This window comes from Myotis myotis, unplaced genomic scaffold (genome assembly GCF_014108235.1).
Source record: "Myotis myotis isolate mMyoMyo1 unplaced genomic scaffold, mMyoMyo1.p scaffold_m19_p_10, whole genome shotgun sequence".
NCBI lineage: Eukaryota > Metazoa > Chordata > Mammalia > Chiroptera > Vespertilionidae > Myotis > Myotis myotis.
The window spans coordinates 77,044,532-77,064,378 of record NW_023416314.1 but is presented as its reverse complement, the minus strand read 5'-3'; the positions used below and the strand labels follow the sequence as shown (position 1 = coordinate 77,064,378).

General features: G+C 58.0%; 1 protein-coding gene across 3 annotated transcripts in view; it reads left to right on the top strand.

The window, feature by feature from the left end:
• LRP5 (LDL receptor related protein 5) overlaps positions 1-19,847 on the top strand; it is a 74,720-nt gene that overhangs the window by 18,920 nt on the left and 35,953 nt on the right. For all 3 annotated transcript variants that reach the window (XR_004970587.1, XM_036326398.1, XM_036326399.1), the window contains exons 2-5: positions 7,653-8,049; positions 12,140-12,337; positions 12,787-12,983; positions 13,524-13,655. Coding sequence is in view for 2 of the 3 variants with exons in the window: in XM_036326398.1 (XP_036182291.1) it covers positions 7,653-8,049; positions 12,140-12,337; positions 12,787-12,983; positions 13,524-13,655 (924 nt within the window). In the remaining variant the exon portion in view is untranslated. The remainder of the gene's footprint in view (positions 1-7,652; positions 8,050-12,139; positions 12,338-12,786; positions 12,984-13,523; positions 13,656-19,847) is intronic.

Here is a 19,847-nt window from a genome sequence, read left to right as displayed (position 1 = left end):
CCCGCCCCGCCCAGTCTCTGTTGAGGATCCATGTTTTACAATAAGATTCGTGGGAATTGCCCCGTCTCCTTGATAGTCATGCTAATTTTTATAAAATAATGATGAACTTGATTTAAAGCACCTAGAATTATATCTGAGTAATAATGGCCAAGAGTGTATGCAATAAATAATACAATTTTACAGAAAGACACGGAGGAAGACCTACATCATTCTTCATGGATAGGAAGACAGTGTCTCAGAGCTGCCACTTCCCGAATGGATCTATAGATTCCATGTGATTCCCCACAGTGCCCTTCCCTTCCCTCCCCTCCCCTCCCCGTTAGAAATGTTGGTGCCTGGTGTTCAATGAAGTGGGGTGGCAAGGGGTGCCATGTAGAGGGGCCAGCGGTGATGTGGCCGGGGGTGTCGGCGTCTGAGAAGTGAGTGGGGCGGGTGAGAGGTGGCAGGCCCGCAGGCTGCAGGAGTGGTTGGGAGTTGGTTATACTGAGCAGAAGTAGATAGATAGACAATCACAGAAGCCAGGTACCGTAGGTCCTCGGTTACGTCGGAGATCCGTTCCTACGGCGCACGACGTAACGCGATTTTCACCGTAAGTCAGAACCCACCTACATAAGCACCTGTCACTCACATGGAGCACAGACACAGCAGTAATGAAGTGAAACAGTAAAAAAAATTTAGCAGATAACAATTCCGGACCTTTACTTGTGGTAAATAAATAATAAAAAACATAAAGCACATATGTTGAAATGACGGAACTTTTTTTTTATATAAATAAATGGGAGATGGCGACGTAACCATGAAACGACGTCGAGTCCGACGTAACCCAAGGACTGTCTGTATCTACTTGGAAGGCACTGACAAGCGTAGTAAGTAGGAAGGTTAGAAAGCACCCTGAGGGCATGTTAAAATCAGCAGGCCAGACACACACACACACACACACAGCTAGATGTAGGAATAGCATAGGTGTGTGTATAAAAGTGCACATATATACATAGTTGATTCTTATACGTGGCACTTAACGTTCTATAAGGTTACTGTAAACATTGAGTTTGCCGATACTGATCCGTAGCTCCCAGCAGAAGCACGGGGTTAGGTTCCTGCGAGCCTCTGACCACAGCATTTTCATCCACCTATCAATACACAACCTTGTGTGCATTTCTGTTTAAAGACACCTTGTGTAGTATATATTGTTGATTGATTAACACTGAACCCACGCCCTGCAGCTCACTCAGGCCCGAACAGCGCTCACCTAGCACACATTTTCCCCGCGAAGCACGTCACCCCTTCTCATGTTTATAAACACAAGACGTGCGGCACCCCAGCACTGTGCCGGCACCGCCTCAAGCAGTGACATCACCAGCAAAAGGCGCAGACGTGTGACCGGGGGACGCTAACCACACTGCGGAGAGGACACTGTTTACAGTACGAGCAGAGTGCCGCGGGTTCCCCCTCACGCTGGACGAGGCCCAGGAGTGGCCGCAGTGGCCCTGTTGGCATTGGTTTGGGGATGTGAATACATTTCAGTGACTAGGGGTGCTCTCCAGGTGGAGCCTGGGAGGGAAGCGGATGGGCCGTGGATGGGTTCCTGGCTCTGTCTCCCGAGAAGGCCCGGAGGAGTGACCCCAGCAGCCGTGAGCACACCCAGTGCCCAGGTCACAGCTTCTAAACATCACTCTCCACATCCCACACACAGGAGTATTGACCCCGAACCCATAAATGAACTAGGAATAGATGCGTCTACACTGGTTTAAAAATGCAGATAAATAGTATGTTGTAGTATGCTTTAATGACCAGCCACCATTTAAAAATCCTGAATGGAGGGCTGGAACTGTAGTTCTAAGTCATATTATTTAGTAGCTTATAATCTAAAAGAGAAAGATGCAAATTGACCGTACCGTTGCGACTCCCATCAGCCAATCAGGAGTGAATATGCAAATTAACCCAACAAAGATGGCAGGTTAATTTGTATATGCAGGTGCCGAGCGACCAGGGGTGGGGTGGGATGCAGGCGTTCTGCACCGCCCCAGCCACTCGGGGCCTCTGGGCAGCGTGGGAAGGCGGAAAGGCGGCTCCGGGCCGGAGTGAAGGCGGTGCCGGCAGCCAGGGGAAGGAAGGCCCATTCTTGCACGAATCTTTGTGCATTGGGCCTCTAGTATCCTATAATCTTACTACACCCTGTTTTTATTATTTACATTGTTTTGAGTTGTGGTAAGTTACATGTAACGTGAAGTTTATACCGTCGTAACCCAAGTGTCCAGTTCAGTAGCTTTAAGTACATTCGCGTTGTTGGTCTTGCACCATAATTTAATTATGGATTGAAGCCACTTTCATACAATAAAGCAACATTGTGTATCTCTCTGCCTCCTGCCTCCAGCTAAGCTGTGACATTGTTGCTTTTTTACACTGTAAACATAATATAAAATGCCATAAAAAATTGCAACAGATTTTGTAGAATTTGGGAAGCTGGCTGTAAAATGTAAGGGAGTGTAGTGGGCTCATGTCAGCCTCAAGGAGTGATCAGGAGGGACCGGCTGGGCAGACGCTGGGCAGATTGCAGAGCCCTTGTACTTGGGCACGTGGTTTTGGCGCAGGGCTAGGCAGGCAGACAGAGGACAGCGGAGGGAAGGTGGGAGCAACCCAGGCATACCTGGAGGTGTGGCCCCGGGCAGAGGTGGCAAGCAGGAACTCCTGCCCCTGAGGATGGGGGTACAAGGTGGTGCGGAGGGTGGGTAGCGGGTGGGAATAACCAGTTTGAGAAATTCAAGCTAGAAGGCACTCAGAGCTGTTAGGCGTCAAGGAAATTGTTTATGAGCCGTTGTGAGTGGAATTAATTAACTTGAGTGCGTAGATGCATCTTAGTGTCAGGCCAGGGCATGCTCAGCATTTGCTAAGTCTTGTTCATCTTTGAAGGCTCCAGTCTCCCCTCCTCCAGGAAGCCTGCCAGGGCCACCCATAGCTAGCTCTTCCTCCTCCCAGAAAACTGCCAGGGCCCTCTGACAGCGTTTTCTCCCCCGGCTCCAGGCACCGCCTGTCCTTGTCACTCAGCTGCCTGCTCTTCTTGCTTAGGTGGTTAACTGCATGTGTGTGTGTGTGTGTGTGTGCGCGCGCGCCTGTGTGCACACGCGTGTAAAATGTCCTGGCGTTGGGCAGATTACAAAGCCCTCGTAGGCTCCTTGAATGTGGCCCCGCACTTCCCCATGGGGCTGGCACGGGACAAAGGACCGTTCCTGACGGATGAACCCATAGTTTGCGTCCAGGCCCCAGCCTGCTCCAGTGAGCAATGTAACGCTTGGTGAATATCAATAAGGCATGTTCTTAAAATGTGGCTGATTTTGGTGCAGTAGCAGGGGATTGGATTACCTTGAGTCGGGCTGTGTTTAGTGTAACCATGTGAACGGTGTAAAACACAGGCTATCGGAATGGAAGCCCACACATCTGTTACGAATTCTATATATAAAAGCTGGATATGCTTACACGGGTTAAAATGGGGCTGTTGGCACCGGGACTCACTTTCAGACTCCCGATTCCACTGGGCTGGGCCTGGAGCGGGGACAAGCCTTTTTTCTGGCACCGACTGGCCGAGGGTCTTGGGAAGTCAGACACACCCCACCTCTGCTCCCACTGCCCTACCAGGGAGGCACAGAGAACCCACAGGACTTGAGGGGGTGTCCTGAGGGTCGTGCCGAGCAGGGGTTGTGTACATCCGGGGTCACGGAAATGAATCTGTGCCTCATGAAACAGACTGGGAAGCCAGGGCAAAGAAAGATGGTCATGGGGAAATCAGTGGGCTCAAGGCGCAGCGATGCCTTTAAAAAATTATTTATTGAGGTGAGATTCACATAACATAAAACCAGCATTTTTAAAAAATATATTTTATTGCCCTAGCCAGCTTGGCTCAGTGGATAGAGCGTCAGCCTGCGGACTGAAGGGTCCCAGGTTCGATACTGGCCAAGGGCACATGCCTGGGTTGCAGGCTTGATCCCCAGTGGGGGTTGTGCAGGAGGCAGCCGATCAATGATTCTCTCATCATTGATGTTTCTATCTCTCTCTCTCCTCTCCCTTCCTCTCTGAAATGAATAAAGAACTATAAAAAATATATGTGTATTTATATATTTCATTGATTTTTACAGAGAGGAAGGGAGAGAGAGAGTTAGAAACATCGATCAGCTGCCTCCTGCACATCTCCTACTAGGGATGTGCCCACAACCAAAGTACATGCCCTTGACCGGAATCGAACCTGGGACCTTTCAGTCCGCAGGCCGACGCTCCATCCACTGAGCCAAACCGGTTTCGGCAACACCAGCATTTTAAAGTGAACGCTCCAGCGGCACTTAGCACAGGCACCGTGTTGTGTAGCGACCGCCTCTGCCTCATCCCAGGACATTCCCATCACCCCCCAAAAAACGCCCGTTACCCCTCATCCCCCCTCCCCCTGCCCCTGGCAACCAGGAGTTTACCATCTGTCTTTATGGATTGGCCAGTTTGACACGGAATCATTATAATTCGCGTCTCGCTTCTTCACGGAGCGTCATGTTTTCAAGCTTCATCTATGCTGAGTGTGTCCGTACCGCATTCCTGAGGAATGTCCCATAAAGCACAGTTTGCGTCTCCGTTTCTCCGTCACGGACATTCGGCTGTTCCCACCTCCAGGCGATGGTGACTAATGCTGCTGTGGGCGTGGGTGTCTATTTTTCCGAGTCCCTATCTTCAGGGGCCTTTCGGGGCTAGACCGAGGCGCGGACTTGCTGGGTCACCCTGGAGGAGCTGTGGGAGGGCTCGCCACAGCAGCCAGCACCGCCTGTTGAGAGTAGCGACCTCCTGCTTTGTAAGTGGGGAAACTGAGGCTGGCGGTGGAGATGAAAAGTCTTGCTCCAAACCTCACAGCTGGGGGCCAGGCTGGGATTCGAACCTGAGTCTGAATCGAGCTGGCCGGGGACTGAAAAGATGAAACATTGTATGAATTACAACTGCCTCGGGCATCCTGGCTGGTGTTTATCCAGCGCTTAAAATGTGCCGTAACCAGACTGTGCTGTAACCAGGCGGAGCCTTTGTATGGCTTGTCCTGACTCAGCCCTATAGTTTCTGATGTGGAGGTGCGGTGATTGCCCCCTTTCACAGACCGGACGTCGAGGTCCGAGAGGCCCAGGTCTGAGCTGGCCCTGCTCTGAGCCGGCACCCTGACCTGGCTCCCCGCTCACACCTGGAGGGCTGTCCCCGTCTGTTGGCCCTCGTGATGTGTGGCCTTGAAAAAAAAGTGTACAGGTAACTTCATAGAGACATAAATGGAATACGGGGCTCAGACATTAAGAATATATTTGCCCGGAGACTCAACAAGGTCCTCTTTCCCTTGCCCCGTCTCCTTGTCAGACTGTCCCCACCTCGCATGTTCTCTTAACCGCGTACATCCGGGTTGAGAGCCACAGTCAGTGTGTGTGTGTTTTGACTTAGCATTTTCTGATGTTACTGCCGTCATTTTCTTAATGCTTTTGTGGACACAACTTTCCACTGAGAACAGCCTAGTTATCCTGATACTGGGGATGGGTTGCTTGCTTGTTTGTTTTTTTTCTACTTACAAATAAGGCTGCTGCAGCGAATCTTGTGCCTGGGACCTTTCCCTTCCTTCGGGTTGGTCCTGGAGCGCGGCGCTGGCCGGGCCAGCGGCTCAAGCTCTTACGCTGTCCCCTGGCCCCTCCTCTTTCTTCTCGCTGCCCAACGTTCAGGCCGCCAGTCACGAGGTCATCCTGGGCGGAGTGACCTTGGACAGGTCAAGGCACCTTTTTGTGTGTGTGTGTGTGTTTTAAATCCTCACCTGGAGATACGTTTTGTTTTGTGTTTATTTATTTATTTATTTATTTATTTTTTATTGATTTGAGAGAGAGAGGAAGTGTGTGTGTGTGGGAGAGAGAGAGAGATCAATTGGTTGTTTTCTGTACGCTCTACAACCAGGGATTGAACTCCCAACCTTAGTATGTGCCCTGACAGGGAATCGAACCCGAAACCTTTCAGTGCACAGGATGATGCTCCAACTAACTGAGCTCCCAGCCAGGGCCAGGCACCTCTCTAAGAGCCTTCTTATCTGGCAGATATGCAGCTGCGACCCCTGACCTGGTGGGGGGGGAGGGGCTGTGAGAGGAGGGCACACGGGCTTGTCCGTGGGGTAGACGTGGGGCACAGGGTCTGCTTGCCTCCTGTGTGCTCCCGCGGGACGTTCACACCGGCTGTTCCCTCCGCCAGGGACGCCTCCCTCCAGGCCTCCCTCGCCCCCTTCACGTCTTTGCCCGGGTGGTACTTGCTCGGTGAGACCATCGACCATCGACCATCGAGGCCGTCTTATGTGACAGGCACACCCAGCCCCTCGCCCTGCTCTGCTTTTCCACACACAGAGTGGACGTTCCCGGAGCCCATGTCTCCTGACCGCGTGCAGTCACTGCTGGTCTGTCTCCCTCTGGAATAGAGGACGCGAGGGTGGGTTCGCGGTTCCGTCCTGTGCGCGCAGGCGGAGTCTGAGCCCCCTGCACGCCACTCGCCGTGCCCTTCTGGTCTCGCGGCCCCTCCTCCTCCCGCCTGGCCCTGTTCCCACCCGGCCCGCCCCGGCCTCCCCCTGTCCGTCCTGCCCTCGCCTTTCTCACCTGCGGGAGAGGAGGACCCGTCTCCCGGATGAGCTGGGGCACCCGGCCCCTCGTTGGCACCGGGCCGCGTTAGCTGGGGTGGCCCAGGCCCCGAGGAGGGGACTGGAGGGAAGGTGCAGCGGGTGCCAGCTGGGGAGGCGGGCAGCCACCCACGCAGAGGCCCCCCTCGCCGTGAGCTCCCAGGTGACGGAGTGCAGGGCGCCTGCGCACACTTAGGAAGTGAGTTTCTAACTGTCTTCGATGCAGGAAAGAGCCGCCCCTCCCCGAGTCTCCGTTGGGAAAGCACAGAAAATGGAAAAACACCCCCGTCCTCGTGGGCCTTTGAAGGGTGCACCTGAACGGCCCAGAGTGTAAACCGCGGGGAAATGTGGTCTTTCCAGTTCGGGGAGAAAGAACAGAGCAGAGCCAGGATCTTGGCGGGCGTCGGGCTTCGGGCAGCTTCTGAGCGTTCCTTCCCCTCCTCCCGGCCCTGTCCGCCTCTGGCACGGACCGCTCCACTCCTGTCACCTCAGGGACTCTTCTCCTGTCCCCAGCTGGGGCTGGCGACTTGCCCCCTGGGCACTGCCCTCCGCCACTTCCTTTCCTGGCTGGAAAGCCGCTGGCTGGCGACTCCCGTCTGTGGGCCATCCACCTGGTGATGCTCACACCTGGGAAACCTCTGGCGTCGGGAGCCTGCTCCCTCCCGAGACCAGAGATGCTGGTTTAGAGTGGGAGGAGGAGTCCACGACCCTCTCCCCGCCTGCTTCAGCAGGGGGTGCCCGGGCAGGAGCCGAGTCAGCCTGGTAGGGGGACGTCCCGGGGCCTGTGACAGCACCATGCGCTCACCTGCATCGAGAGGGCCCAAGTGGCGAGGCGTGGGCCTGTCCGACCCCTTCCTAGCAGCGCCTTAGGGAGCGGCAAGAAGGACGGAGGGCCTTGGGCTCGGGCTGGGTGGGCGCCAAGGTGGCCGTGCCATGGCCCCTGCCCCAGGCTGTGTGCCCCGGCCCAGCCAGTGGTCCTCACGGGTTGCTTCTGTTCCCACAGCCTCGCCGCTGCTGCTGTTTGCCAACCGCCGGGATGTGCGGCTGGTGGACGCTGGCGGAGTCAAGCTGGAGTCCACCGTCGTGGTCAGCGGCCTGGAGGACGCGGCCGCGGTGGACTTCCAGTTCTCCAAGGGGACGGTGTACTGGACGGACGTGAGCGAAGAGGCCATCAAGCAGACCTACCTGAACCAGACGGGGGCCGCCGTGCAGAACGTGGTCATCTCCGGCCTGGTGTCGCCCGACGGCCTGGCCTGCGACTGGGTCGGCAAGAAGCTGTACTGGACGGACTCGGAGACCAACCGCATCGAGGTGGCCAACCTCAACGGGACGTCCCGGAAGGTCCTCTTCTGGCAGGACCTTGACCAGCCTCGGGCCATCGCCTTGGACCCCGCTCACGGGTAAACCCAGGGGCCGCCCCCATGGTGGGGTGGGGTGGGGTGAGGTCATGATTTCCCTTAGAAGTTACTTGAGCCTAAGTTGCTTTTCCTTTTTAAATATACTTTTCTTGATTTCAGAGAAGAAGGGAGAGTGAGAGAGAGATAGAAACATCAGTGATGAGAGAATCCTCAATCGGCTGCCTCCTGCACGCCCCCTACTGGGGATCGAGCCCGCAACCCCGGCCCGTGCCCTGACTGGGGATGGAACTGTGAAGGCAGAACCAGCGGGATTGGCTGGCACTGTGCCTGTGGGCTGGAGGGAAAGACAGGAAGCAGGGTGAGGGGGCGCTGCTCCGTGTCCCCATCTGTGCAGGGGTGTGACCAGGTCACCCGCCACGCAGAGAACACCAGGAACGGTGAGTGGGTTCCATCAGGGTGAGCTGCCGTCACACCGAACACGCTCCCTGACCCGGAATCCAGGCTCCGTGTCCACGTGAAGGTTTCTCCTTCTGCCTGCGGGCCTTTTGCCATGTTGCTGGGAGGGGCTTGGCCTTGGTGGTGAGGCACGTGGTGCTTGGCTGGGATCGGTCTTCCCGCTCCCGGCCAGGCAGGCTGTGCCTGTTCCACCTCTGGGAGCCGGCCAGCCTCTGGCTCTGGCTTTTCTCATTAAATATTTGAAATCCTTTCCGAAATCCTGCCTCAGAATTCTCTCCCAGATCTACCCCAGGTCCCACATCTGCCCCGAGGGGCAAAGTTGACTGCATGGGCGTCCTGGGCAGGACTGCTGAGGCCCCAGCCTCCCCCTTTTTCCTCCCCCCCACGCCTCCCCTGCTCCAGGAATGGGTCTGAAGAGCGAGGGAGTACAGACAGCTGTGGTCTCCCCCACTCGCCAGGTAACGCAGGGGAGAATGTTGGACCACGGCCCCCGGACTCCTCTGTGCTTGTGATGGAGGTCGAGATGCCTGCTCTGTCCCCCGAGGCACCATGTCCCCAGGAGGGAGGAGTCCAGGTCAGGCCCTGGGAATGTGGGCAGCACTGCTGCCCTCACCAGATCCTGGTCTCTGAGTCCTGGGGCAGGACGCTGCCTGCGAGTGGGGACAGCGGGTTTTGTCCTCTGTCCTGGCCTCAAGCACAAGGTGTCAAGGAGCAGCTTTGCCTCCTCCCAGTCCTGTTGGAGCTCCTGCTATCTCCTTGTGCCCTCCCATGACACCATCCCCCACGGGGGTCCTCCCTCAGATAAGGGGGGACACCCCTGGCTCCCATCAGGAAGGTCCTCAGTCCCAATGTCCACCTCGGCGTGTGTGTGACCAAGAGCCCACTGCTACGGGCCACGGACCCCAGAAGCAGGACGTGGTGCAGTGTCAGGGAGGCAGAGTGGGCCGTGGGGGGACCCTCTGGCCCCGAGTCCCTGGAGGACAGCAGCCCAGTGCTGGGGGAGGCCCGGCCGGTGCCACATGAGGGGCTGCCGTGGCTCCGGGTCCCCGGTTAAAGCCGGGCTAAAACCCAACACCCTCTTTAAAATGCAGAGCGGCCCTTCCCTAAAATAACACAACCACAACCGCAGCCTCTGCACAGAGCCCAGGCCGCACTGCTTTCCTTCGGAAGTTGATTTTCCTCCGTGGAATTTGGCTGGGCCTGTGGCCGCGCTCAGGACGTTGCAAGAGCACGTCCACGCCAGCCCGTCTCTGGTAACCGAGTGGCTCGCAAATTCCCCATTTAAGGAAACCAGCGGCCTCTGTTATGAAACTCGGGGGAAGGAATGTGAATTATGCTCCTCCCGGAGGTCCCAGCCTTCCCGTTTTCTGGCCTGTCCCGTTGCCCGCAGCAGAGCGCTCGGGGAGGCCGAGGGGATTGCTCGGAGATTTATCCTCCTGCCACCTCCTCGGGGGGCGGCGGGCAGCGGGAGGGCCGGGCCCTTCCAGGCTGCAGGGGAGAGGCCGGCCTCTGCGCCCGGCCGGCGGGAGCCTCTGCAGAGCTGGCCGCCAGCACCTGCGAGCCTAGGGCTGCCAGGAAAAGTGCACCCACCCCCAGGCTGCTGGCAGAGGGCTGAGTCATGTGATGGCCAGGATCTGGCCTTTCCCCGAGCACCGCCCTGCGCTCCCAGAGCTGCCGCGGGCACGTGACCTGGGGCGGGCCAGCCGTGCAGAACCCCGGTTTTCTCATCTGCCCCCTGGGAACGGAATTCCCACTCCCCCGTGTCGTCGAGTTCTCATTGGATGCAAAGGAGACAGCAGCCTTTTGGAGAGGTGCTCTCTCCTGTCTGTCTCCCCACCACCCCCAGGGCCAGGGAGCTCGGCGACCGCTGCTGGGTGCCGTTGGCCACCATGCAGGGAGGAGGGGGGCATTTTGTACGAAGCGCCTGCTCATTTTCAAGTCCTCACAGGAAGGTGGTGATGGTACCGGCTCAGAGATGACCCATCTCAAGAAGCCGGCATGACCCCATGGAACAGGGGATGGGGTGGGGTGGGGCTCAGGTACCCGCAGCTCCTGTGGTCACAGGCTCCCCTGGGGGGCACATGGCAGCTGTATGTGTATCATTCCCTCTCCCTGATGACCACGCTGGGCGTGAGGGATGGCAGCTCGGGCTTTGCTGACATGGGATGTGGTTTGGCCTCTGAAGAAATGGAGGCCGAGAGCGGTGGGCACCTGGGTCGGCACAGAGAGAAGCAGCTCACACAGAAGAGAGCCCATGGGCGCATGGAGTGACTCTGTTCTCAGGTGCACGCGATGTCGCGGGCGCCGCCGCCTCCGTCTGGGCAGGCCCTCGCGGGCGATGGCACAGGTGGCTCCTGGGAGCCCCTGCCTTCCCAGCTGGGGTTCCAACTCACCCCCCTCGGCCCAGCGTGAATGAGCCGCTGTCTCTGCAGCAGTCACTGAGATTCAGGGTGACGGATTTGCTGACGCCAGGATCCGTGCCCACCGTGGGGAGGGGACTGGGAGACCATGCCACCTGGGGAGCTTCATGCACCACGAGTGGGCGAGGGGCTCTGCAAATCCGACACCGTCCCCCTTCTCTGCATAGAGACTCGGGTGGACGAGATAGGTGGGCCCCCCGCCTGGAAGACTGGGACAGTCTCTGGGCGCCAGTGGATGTGAACCTGTCACCCTGGCGTCCTGGGGTCACACATAATGTCTTCGTTCACTTGCTGGGCCATCAGATGAGGAAGCCTGTGAGGAGGTGGAGGGTTTGTGGGGGTGGGTGCCCCTCGCTGGAAACATGAGAATGTGGATGAACAAAACCAAGTCCCCCCCACCCCCCATCCCACCCAGGAGCACCTGCTGTGATAGTTCACTGTCCACTCCACGTACATGGTGCTGTTTTTTTGTGTGTGTTTTTTTTAATAGACTTCACTTTTTAAAGCAGTTTTCAGTTCACAGCAAAATTGAGGGGAAGGTGGAGAGTTCCTGCACTCCCTTGCGGATACTGTGCGTTTGACAGAGGTTTAATCGTAGCATCAGACAGAGCAGTGTCACTGCCCCGCAAGTCCTCCGTGCTGCGTCTGGTCACCCTCCCCGCCCCCCCAGCCCCTGGCGCCCCGATCTTTGTACTGTCCCCACCGTTCTCCCTCTTCCAGAATGTCATGTGGTCGGATCCCACAGCGTGTAGCCATTTCAGATTGGCTTCTTTCACTTGATGTACTTGTAAGGTTCTTCCTTGGTGTTTCCTTTTAGTGCTAAGTTACGTTCCATCTCACACGTCTTCGACTGTCTTTAGGAGGTTCATTTACAGCATTGTCATAGTTGCAGAATATCAGATAACAATTCAAACACCCACTGCGAAGTTATTGAAATAATTTATAGTACTAATTGCCATAAAAGAATAAAGGGAATTTCTATAAGTACAAAGATTGGGTGCCCGGAATATATTGCTAATGAGAATGATTGGAAATGGTATGTTTTGATTATCCAACTTTGTTAAAAATCATTTTATGTATTACTAAATGCTTAGAAAACCAATCGGAAGTAATAATAGCCCAGGCCCTAAGCTTTGGTTGTCTCTGCTGGCTGGGACTTTGGGGCACATTCACGCTCTCTGTTTCCTGTTTGCATTTGTGGAGGCAGAAAACAAAAACAACAAGATCTGTTACCTCCTCCCCTGCCCCCTCATTAGGTACATGTACTGGACAGACTGGGGTGAGACACCCCGAATTGAGCGGGCGGGGATGGACGGCAGCACCCGGAAAGTCATTGTGGACTCGGACATCTACTGGCCCAACGGGCTGACCATTGACCTGGAGGAGCAGAAGCTGTACTGGGCCGACGCCAAGCTCAGCTTCATCCACCGGGCCAACCTGGACGGCTCGTTCCGGTAGGTGGCTGCCCAGCTGTGGGCCCCCACTGCACCCCAATTGCCACCAGGGCCTTGGCCAGGCCACGCCAGAGGTTGGCAGGCGTCCTTAACTCAGGCCCATAGTCTTCTGTCTGAATTCTGGGGGCTTGAGGACTTCACAACTCTTACTTAGAACCGTAATAGAGCGCACGCACCTCATCTAACATCACGCCGTGAGCAGGGTCTGGGGTGGATCTGCCATCGGCCACGTGAATATTTTTATAGCAAGATGTAAAGTGCTCATTCTCAGTGAAATCGAAATGATTTAGCCCCACATCCATGCACAGGTTTGGCCGTTAAATGAGGAGAAAACTCTTTCAATTTTCAGACTTTTGGATTTGCAGACAAGGGATTGTGGACCTAAAGCCCCAGGGTCCGACCGGGTTTTGAACAGGTCCCTGCATCCCCGTCTTCCTCCACACCCGCAGGCAGAAGGTGGTGGAGGGCAGCCTGACGCACCCCTTTGCCCTGACGCTCTCGGGGGACACGCTGTACTGGACGGACTGGCAGACCCGCTCCATCCACGCCTGCAACAAGAGGACCGGGGAGAAGCGCAAGGAGATCCTCCGTGCTCTCTACTCGCCCATGGACATCCAAGTGCTCAGCCCCGAGCGGCAGCCCTACAGTGAGTTGGGTGGGCGGGGCCAGGGGCCTGTGGTCTGGGGGAGGCCTATCCTCAGGCTAGTGGGGAAAAAGGGGGATGCTTGCTAGAGCAGAGGGAGATGTGCAGAGTGCAGGGGTGGGCTGGGAAGTGGCCTGGTTGGGGCCCCCCTGCAGGGCTAGTGTAGGGCCTATTCCAGAGGTCCCCGTCATGACCATATAGGCAGGTTCTGAGATCCTGCCAGCGAAGGCTGAAGGTGGCCTTCCTGGAGGAGGTGTCCTTTGTGGGGCCCTGAGGGAGACGAGGGCCTCTTGTAGAAGATTGGGGGCGGGAAGATGCCCACACCTGGGCCATGAGGGAGGCTGGGAGAAATGGGAGGAGTTGGCGGGGCTGATGGCCGGGTGTGGTGGGATCAGCGGGGAGGTGGGATGGGGTGCCGTGGTGACCCCCGATGCCCCAGGAGGATGGCGATTGGGCAGAGGGACACACTGGGGCTCCCAGGGCATGGGAGGTTGGGGGGGCCCTGTTCTGGAACTTCCTTTCACCCTGCCCCGTTTCCCCCAGTCCACACGCAGTGTGAGGAGGACAACGGGGGCTGCTCCCACCTCTGCCTGCTGTCCCCGCGGGAGCCTTTCTACACGTGCGCCTGCCCCACCGGCGTGCAGCTGCAGGACAACGGCAAGACGTGCAAGGCAGGTGAGACGCGTGGCGCTGGCTGCGCCGCCCTGGCAGGAGCGGTCTCCCCGTCCGTCCCGGTGGGGTCGTCCTGTGATGACCCCCGGGGAAGGTCAGTGGAGAGCCGGTTCCTGATGGGACCTTTTCACGCCCCGGTTCGGTTGGTTTCTCCCACACGCCGTGCCTTTCCTTGGCTTTAGGTATTTCACCACCTTTTTATTCTCCCCCTTAATTTCCAGGCACTTGGTGCTCCGCGGGCTCAGACGCCGACTGTTTTTCCGGAAGGGCCCCTGCTCTGTGTGGTGTCTGAGCCTCGGGACTGCAGGTGGCAGGCCCCGCGTGCTCTTCTGGAAGCGGGCGTCCCTTGGAACTTGCTTCCCTGTTGGGTGTTTCCCTTCTGTCTGTTTTTGCTGTTTCTGACTCGTGCTGCCGGGAGAGGGCCGGCTTGGGCCTGGCCCTGGCCCTGGACTAAGAGGGACCTGCATCTGGTGTTGGTTGGTGATGCCTGGCTGAGCCCTGTGTTGGATCGGCTTGTGATGTCTGCTCTGGGAGAGGGAGGGGTGGCTGGCGGCAGGCTTGGTCGCCATCTCCGCCCACTCGGGGTGTGTGGGGCCAGGCTGCATATGGGCATTTGGGGAAGGAGTGGACATGACTCCCTCCCAGAAGGTGGGTTGTGCAGGCGCCTGGCCCGGTGGGGACCCGTGCAGGTAGTTTTTGTTAAGGGGCTCATGAGGCTCCCACGTGCACCAGAATTCCAGGAATGTCTCAGGATTTGCACCTGGGACCTTGGGCGTGACTTAGGTGCCTGGGACTCTCGCTTTGGGTGTCTGCTTCATGGAGTTGAAATGAAAATTTGTGAGAATTCTATTTTTTCCTGACTTTGAGTAAATGAAAGCCAGCCTTATATAGAGGGTTGGTGCCTTCCTCAAGAAAAGGGCTGAGGTGGTGGTGATGCTCGGACCCAGGAAATGGGTATGGCCTCCAGCGGTATGCAAGCGTCCCTCTCATAGGGGAGGATGGAATGGGGGCGGGCCCTCTGGCTGCCGCGCCGGTGGAGGTGGAGTGGGGCTGGTCGCGTCAGCCATTCCTCGCCCGTGAAATGGGAGCGCAGAGGACTCCCCTCCGCACGGGGAGTGGGGAGGCGGCGGTCACAGGAGATGCTGCTGTCCGGGATGCCTGTGTGGACAGGATGTGGGGTCCATGTGGACCGAGCGTGAGACTCGGGGTCCCTTCCTTTGGGCTCAGGGGTGCATTGTCTCAGGTCCCCCAGCCCCTCCTGGTGAGTGGCCCTGGTGAGGGTCCTGAGGTTTGAGACTAGGAAGGAAGTCACACCAAGTGGCCCCAGGTTTGCCAGGGGCTTGGGGGGACTCGGAGGGACCCAGTGACTCTTGTCCCTGGAAACCAGCATGCGAGGAGCCCTTTGGGGCTGGCCCCGAACTCAGCGCCCGCCGCCTCCCGCTGGGCCTCCCGCCCCCTCCTCCCCTCCGAAGCCGCTCCGCTGAGGCGCCCAGCTGGCTTTGGTTTCCCCCATGTTTTTCCAATTATGTGGAATGGGCTAAAAACAGCAGTAGCGGGGCCTTATTTGGGAGTTACCACCCCGTCCGTCCGAGGAGGCCTGCTGATTGCCTCGCTCCAGCCTCTGAGCGGCCGGCTCTTTGTGGGACGTGCCCCTGTTGTTTTGACTTTTGTCCCCACACATTCCTCATTGCTGGGGGCTTCTGGGCAGTGCACCCCCCCTTTCCCCGTCCCCTGCTCTGGGCCTGAACGACCTGGGTAGGTGGCTCACGGGAGTGTCCAGGCCCTGGGGCCTCACCGCCCAGGGTGGCCGGGCTGTGCCGGGGCGGGTTCTCCGTCCCCCACCCAGACCGTGGGCTGTCGGGCAGGCGGGCGGCTGCGACGCCGTGATTTACGGGTCCGCCTGCCCCACCTCGCCAAGAAGTCGTTTTAACAGATGTTCGCAGGGACAGGAAACAAAAAGACGGCGGGGATGTGGCCGGCCGAGGCGGGGGGAACAGAGGCGTCACTGTTGGGTCTGAGGGGCAGACTGACAACTGGCCGACGTCTCAAAGCCCCTCACATCCATCCGTCTGTCTGGGCGGATTAAGCCGGGGCTCGGGGCTGAGGAATAAGGGGCGCATTTGTTCCCAGTCTGGCTGTCTTGTCACTTATCAGGGAAGTGGGTCAAAGGGAAGAGAAAGGAGGCCCTGTGGCCCCCGCCCCCGCCGCCCGCGCCGTGATTGGCGTGGCTCTGCAGACGGAAGGCAGCTGCTGCTCTGGGCCGTGGACCGTGAATTTTTCAGTGAATTTTTAATGGCCGGAAAGTGAGACTGCACAGTCCCGGGAAATGGGATGACGAGGCCGAGCGCTGACTTGTGTTTTGTTGGGAATCGAGGCGTAACTCGCAGACAGTAACGCGTGCAGGTTCTAAGTGTGCGTCTGGTTTGCTTTGACAGTTGTGTGAACCTGTGCAACCACCGCCCAACCCGATACAGAGCCTCCCCGCTACCCAGAACCCCTCCCCGCCCCGCAGCACAGCCGCTGTCCTGGCTTCTAGCACCAGATTAGCCTGTTCCGGAACGTTTTAGAAATGGAACCACACGGCACATGCTCTTTATGTCAGAGCCTGACGACCAACGTTTACGTCGAATAAAAGCGGAGAGGAGAGCTTGCCCTGTTCTTGGAAAGAGAAGACTGTCCTGGGCTGTGGGATGGGACCCAATAGCCCTTTCCTTTCTGGTCCAGCTCGCTCGCTGCTGCCACCCCAGCACTGGCCCTGTCTCCCCAGCCTGCCCGGGGTCCCCCGTGCTCAGGCAGCCCCAGCCTGGCCCCAGGTGGCCCCGGGGCTCAGATGTCTCCCCTCGCTTCGGAGTCAAGTTCTGGGCTTCTAGAGTCCAAGTCCTGGCAGAGCCCCAGGCTGCCCAGAGGAAGGTCCCACCTGCCCAGCCCCGCCGGGTCGCGTGCCCCTCATACTCTCCCTGGATTGGGTGACGGCTGCCCCTTCCCTGCCTGGGTTCCTCTGAGTAAGGCCCTGTGCCTCTGCCCGTGCACGTTCGTGTGCCCTGGGGTGGTGCGTAGAGCGCCCCTGTTGAGCTGGGCTGATGCCTTGGGCTGCCGGCTTGTCATCAGAGACAGACTAGGAGGGTCTTTCCCACCCGTGACCTCCTGTTCCCATAGAGGCGGGTTGTTTGCTCCTTCCATCCCACCCTCTGAGCACCCGGCTCTCTGCCTTTGCTGTGCCTGCTGCCCAGAGCACCCTTCCCCTTGGCCCCAGACCTCCATTTATTTATTATTATTTTTTAAAATATATTTTATTGGTTTTTTACAGAGAGGAAGGGAGAGGGATAGAGAGTTAGAAACATCAAATGAGAGAGAAACATCGATCAGCTGCCTCCTGCACACCCCCTACTGGGGATGTGCCCGCAACCCAGGTACATGCCTCTGACCGGAATTGAACCTGGGACCCTTCAGTCCACAGGCCGACGCTTTATCCAGTGAGCCAAACCAGTTAGGGCCAGGCCTTCATTTAGGCACTCCAGCCCCTCTGGGAAGGAGGGAGGGGTTCTGGCTTCCCCTGGGACCAACGTCAGGACCAGGAAGGTGCTGGGAAAGGTGGTTCGTCACCTCTGAGAGTGCCTGTAGCGCGGGAACAACCTGGTTGACTGCACCAAGAGGGGCCTTTCCTTCTCCCCGCCTTGCTAACCCGAGGGACATGATTTGGTGGGAATCCGGGCGTCTGAGTATGGCCTCGGCTCTGCACGGAGTGCCGGTCACCCCAGTGAAATGCAGAATCTTCGGGTCTCGTTGAGGGTCAAACACGGTCATGTCTCTGAGGGTGCCTTATAAACTGTGAAGTGCGGTGCCCTTGCATTGAGCCGTGTGAACCGCTAAGGCTCAGCCACCTTTGAGTCTGGGAGGTGGCATTGTCATAAGGTTCCGCCGATCCGAGATTTGGCCCCCACGGGGTGGGTTGGGTGGTAGCAGTCCTGTTCTTGAGCCTGCTGGGCCGGCACACTGCTGAGCCCTGGGCTTGCCCGTACTCCACCCCGTGCCTTACACTGCCTGGGCCCCAAGGGCAGAGGGGCGTGTCCGTGCGCCCAGCCGGGCCGTCTCACGGAGGACAGAGGGGATTATCAGGAGGGGCATCCCTGCTGTTGGAGGAACGGCACGGGTGCCTGGCTCAGAAAGGCACTGGGATGGCTTCTTAAAGACCCGCGCCAGGTGCCGGAGCGGTGGGTCAGCCTCCTCCCCACCTAGGTCACTGCCTGTTCTCAAGCCCCACACACCCTCGGTCCTGAGTTTCAGGGCCGCCCATCTTTTCGTGTGTGTATGTTTTTTAAAAATATATTTGTATTGATTTTAGAGAGGAAAGGAGAGGGAGAGAGGGATAGAAACATCCATGATGAGAGAGAGAGAATCATTGATCGCTGCTTCCTGCACTGGGGATCGTGCCCCCAACCCGAGTTTGTGTCCTGACTGGGAATCGAACTGTGACCTCCTGGTTCATAAGTCGATGCTCAACCACTGAGCTGCGCTGACTGGCAGGGCCACCATCTTTAATTTGCCCAACAAACCACCTTTGCTCAGGTGTCTCTGTCTTTCTGTTGAGCCCATCTCTGCCCGGGGCGTGAGCCTTCAGGGTGCAGCTCTCCCCTTGTGCGCAGAGAACGTGGCTGGTCAGGTCCCCCAGCGCGTGTTTATGGCACAGACAGGGGCCGTGTGCTGGGGCTGTGGCCTTGGGCTGCCGGGCACATGGGCCTTGTCAGGGGACCCTCCCCGCCTTGCTGGGGGGCCTTATCCGTACCTGGGTTTTATCTGTGAGGGAGCAGAAGTCAGGGTGCTTGCTCCAGGTCGCTCAGAGAGGAAGTGGGGATGGGGCCGAACAGGTGCCACCGAGTGGTGAGCAGCCCCAGGCGGCGGGGAAGAACAGGTGGCGAAGGACCACCTGAGGGGCCGACACCTGGAGACGGGAGGAAGGGCCGGCTGCAGGGGCATCCCCAGGCTGGCACTGACCTCGCTGCTCTCTGGCTGCCCCAGGCCTCTGGGCAGAGGAGCCCAGAGAGCTGGGCCGGCGGTGCCCCTGCCGCTCCTGGCAGCTGTAGCCTCATCTCCGGGAGCCTGGGGTGGGCCAGGCGGGCGGACAGCTGCTCGGGCCTCAGGTTTCCAGTGGAGCCAGCGCCCGGCCCGGCCACTTCCTCTGTGCCTTGTGACCCTGTGGTCACTCGGCACGGTTTCCTGGGCCAGGATGCTGGGCTGCGGTTTTAGCTTTTGTCCAACCACTTACCCCAGGGGGGCAGTGGAGAAACTCAATCAATTGCTAAAAAACAAAAATAAGCCGGCCGCCTGCCTGCTGTGAAGCTGTTTATGGCCTTCGACTCTGCAGAGTGGACGGCCTGGGCTGGGTCCCGGCTGTTTCCACGAGGCTCCAGGCCCGGGAGGTGGCCCCAGTCAGCTCTGCCTGCTGTGGGGCAGCTGAAGGGATTCTGGGCTGGGAGCAGGCCTGGCAGGGGGTCCGGGGGGCGAGGGAGGCTGTCTCTGCATCCATCCCCAGCATGGGGTGGTGCTGGCCTCTGGGGGCCCGTCCTTGGGCCATGACCTTGGAGCTGCAGTGGTTCCTCGGGGACCTGTGGTGATGTCCACTCTGCCTGCTGGGTGATGTGGGGGGGCCCCTTCCACTTCCGTCTGGGCTGCTGTGGTCAGTCCTTATTCTGCTCATCACAAAAACCCATTTTCCCACATTGGGGTGTGGCAATTAACCGAGACGACCTCTCAGGTTCCCCCGCTCCGGGCGACCTGCCAGCAGGCTCTCCTCCTAGGCTGTGGGGACCTTCGGGTTCCCCTGCCCCATTCCTCCCTCCTCCTGTTGCTCTTTCCTCCCGCACGGCTCAGAACCCGAGGCCACGTAAATCGTCTCCGAGTGGCAGTTTAATGCAGGCCTGGGTCATTCGTTCCCGCGTCGCCCAATAGGACTCGCCAGGTCCGACCGGCCTCCCAGCTAGACCTCCAGATCCTCGCAGGATAAGTGCGTGCGCCCACCCGTGTTTTAAAAGTCTTGGTGTTTTCTTTTTATAAAGTAACATTTGTTTTCACTGTAGAAAGGAAAACATCATAAAACATAATGGAGAGAATAAAATCCACCCATAACTTTGCCACCCAGAAATCGCTGCTCTGAGTGTTCTGCTGCGTTTCTCGTTCGTCTTTCCTGCGCGATTTGTC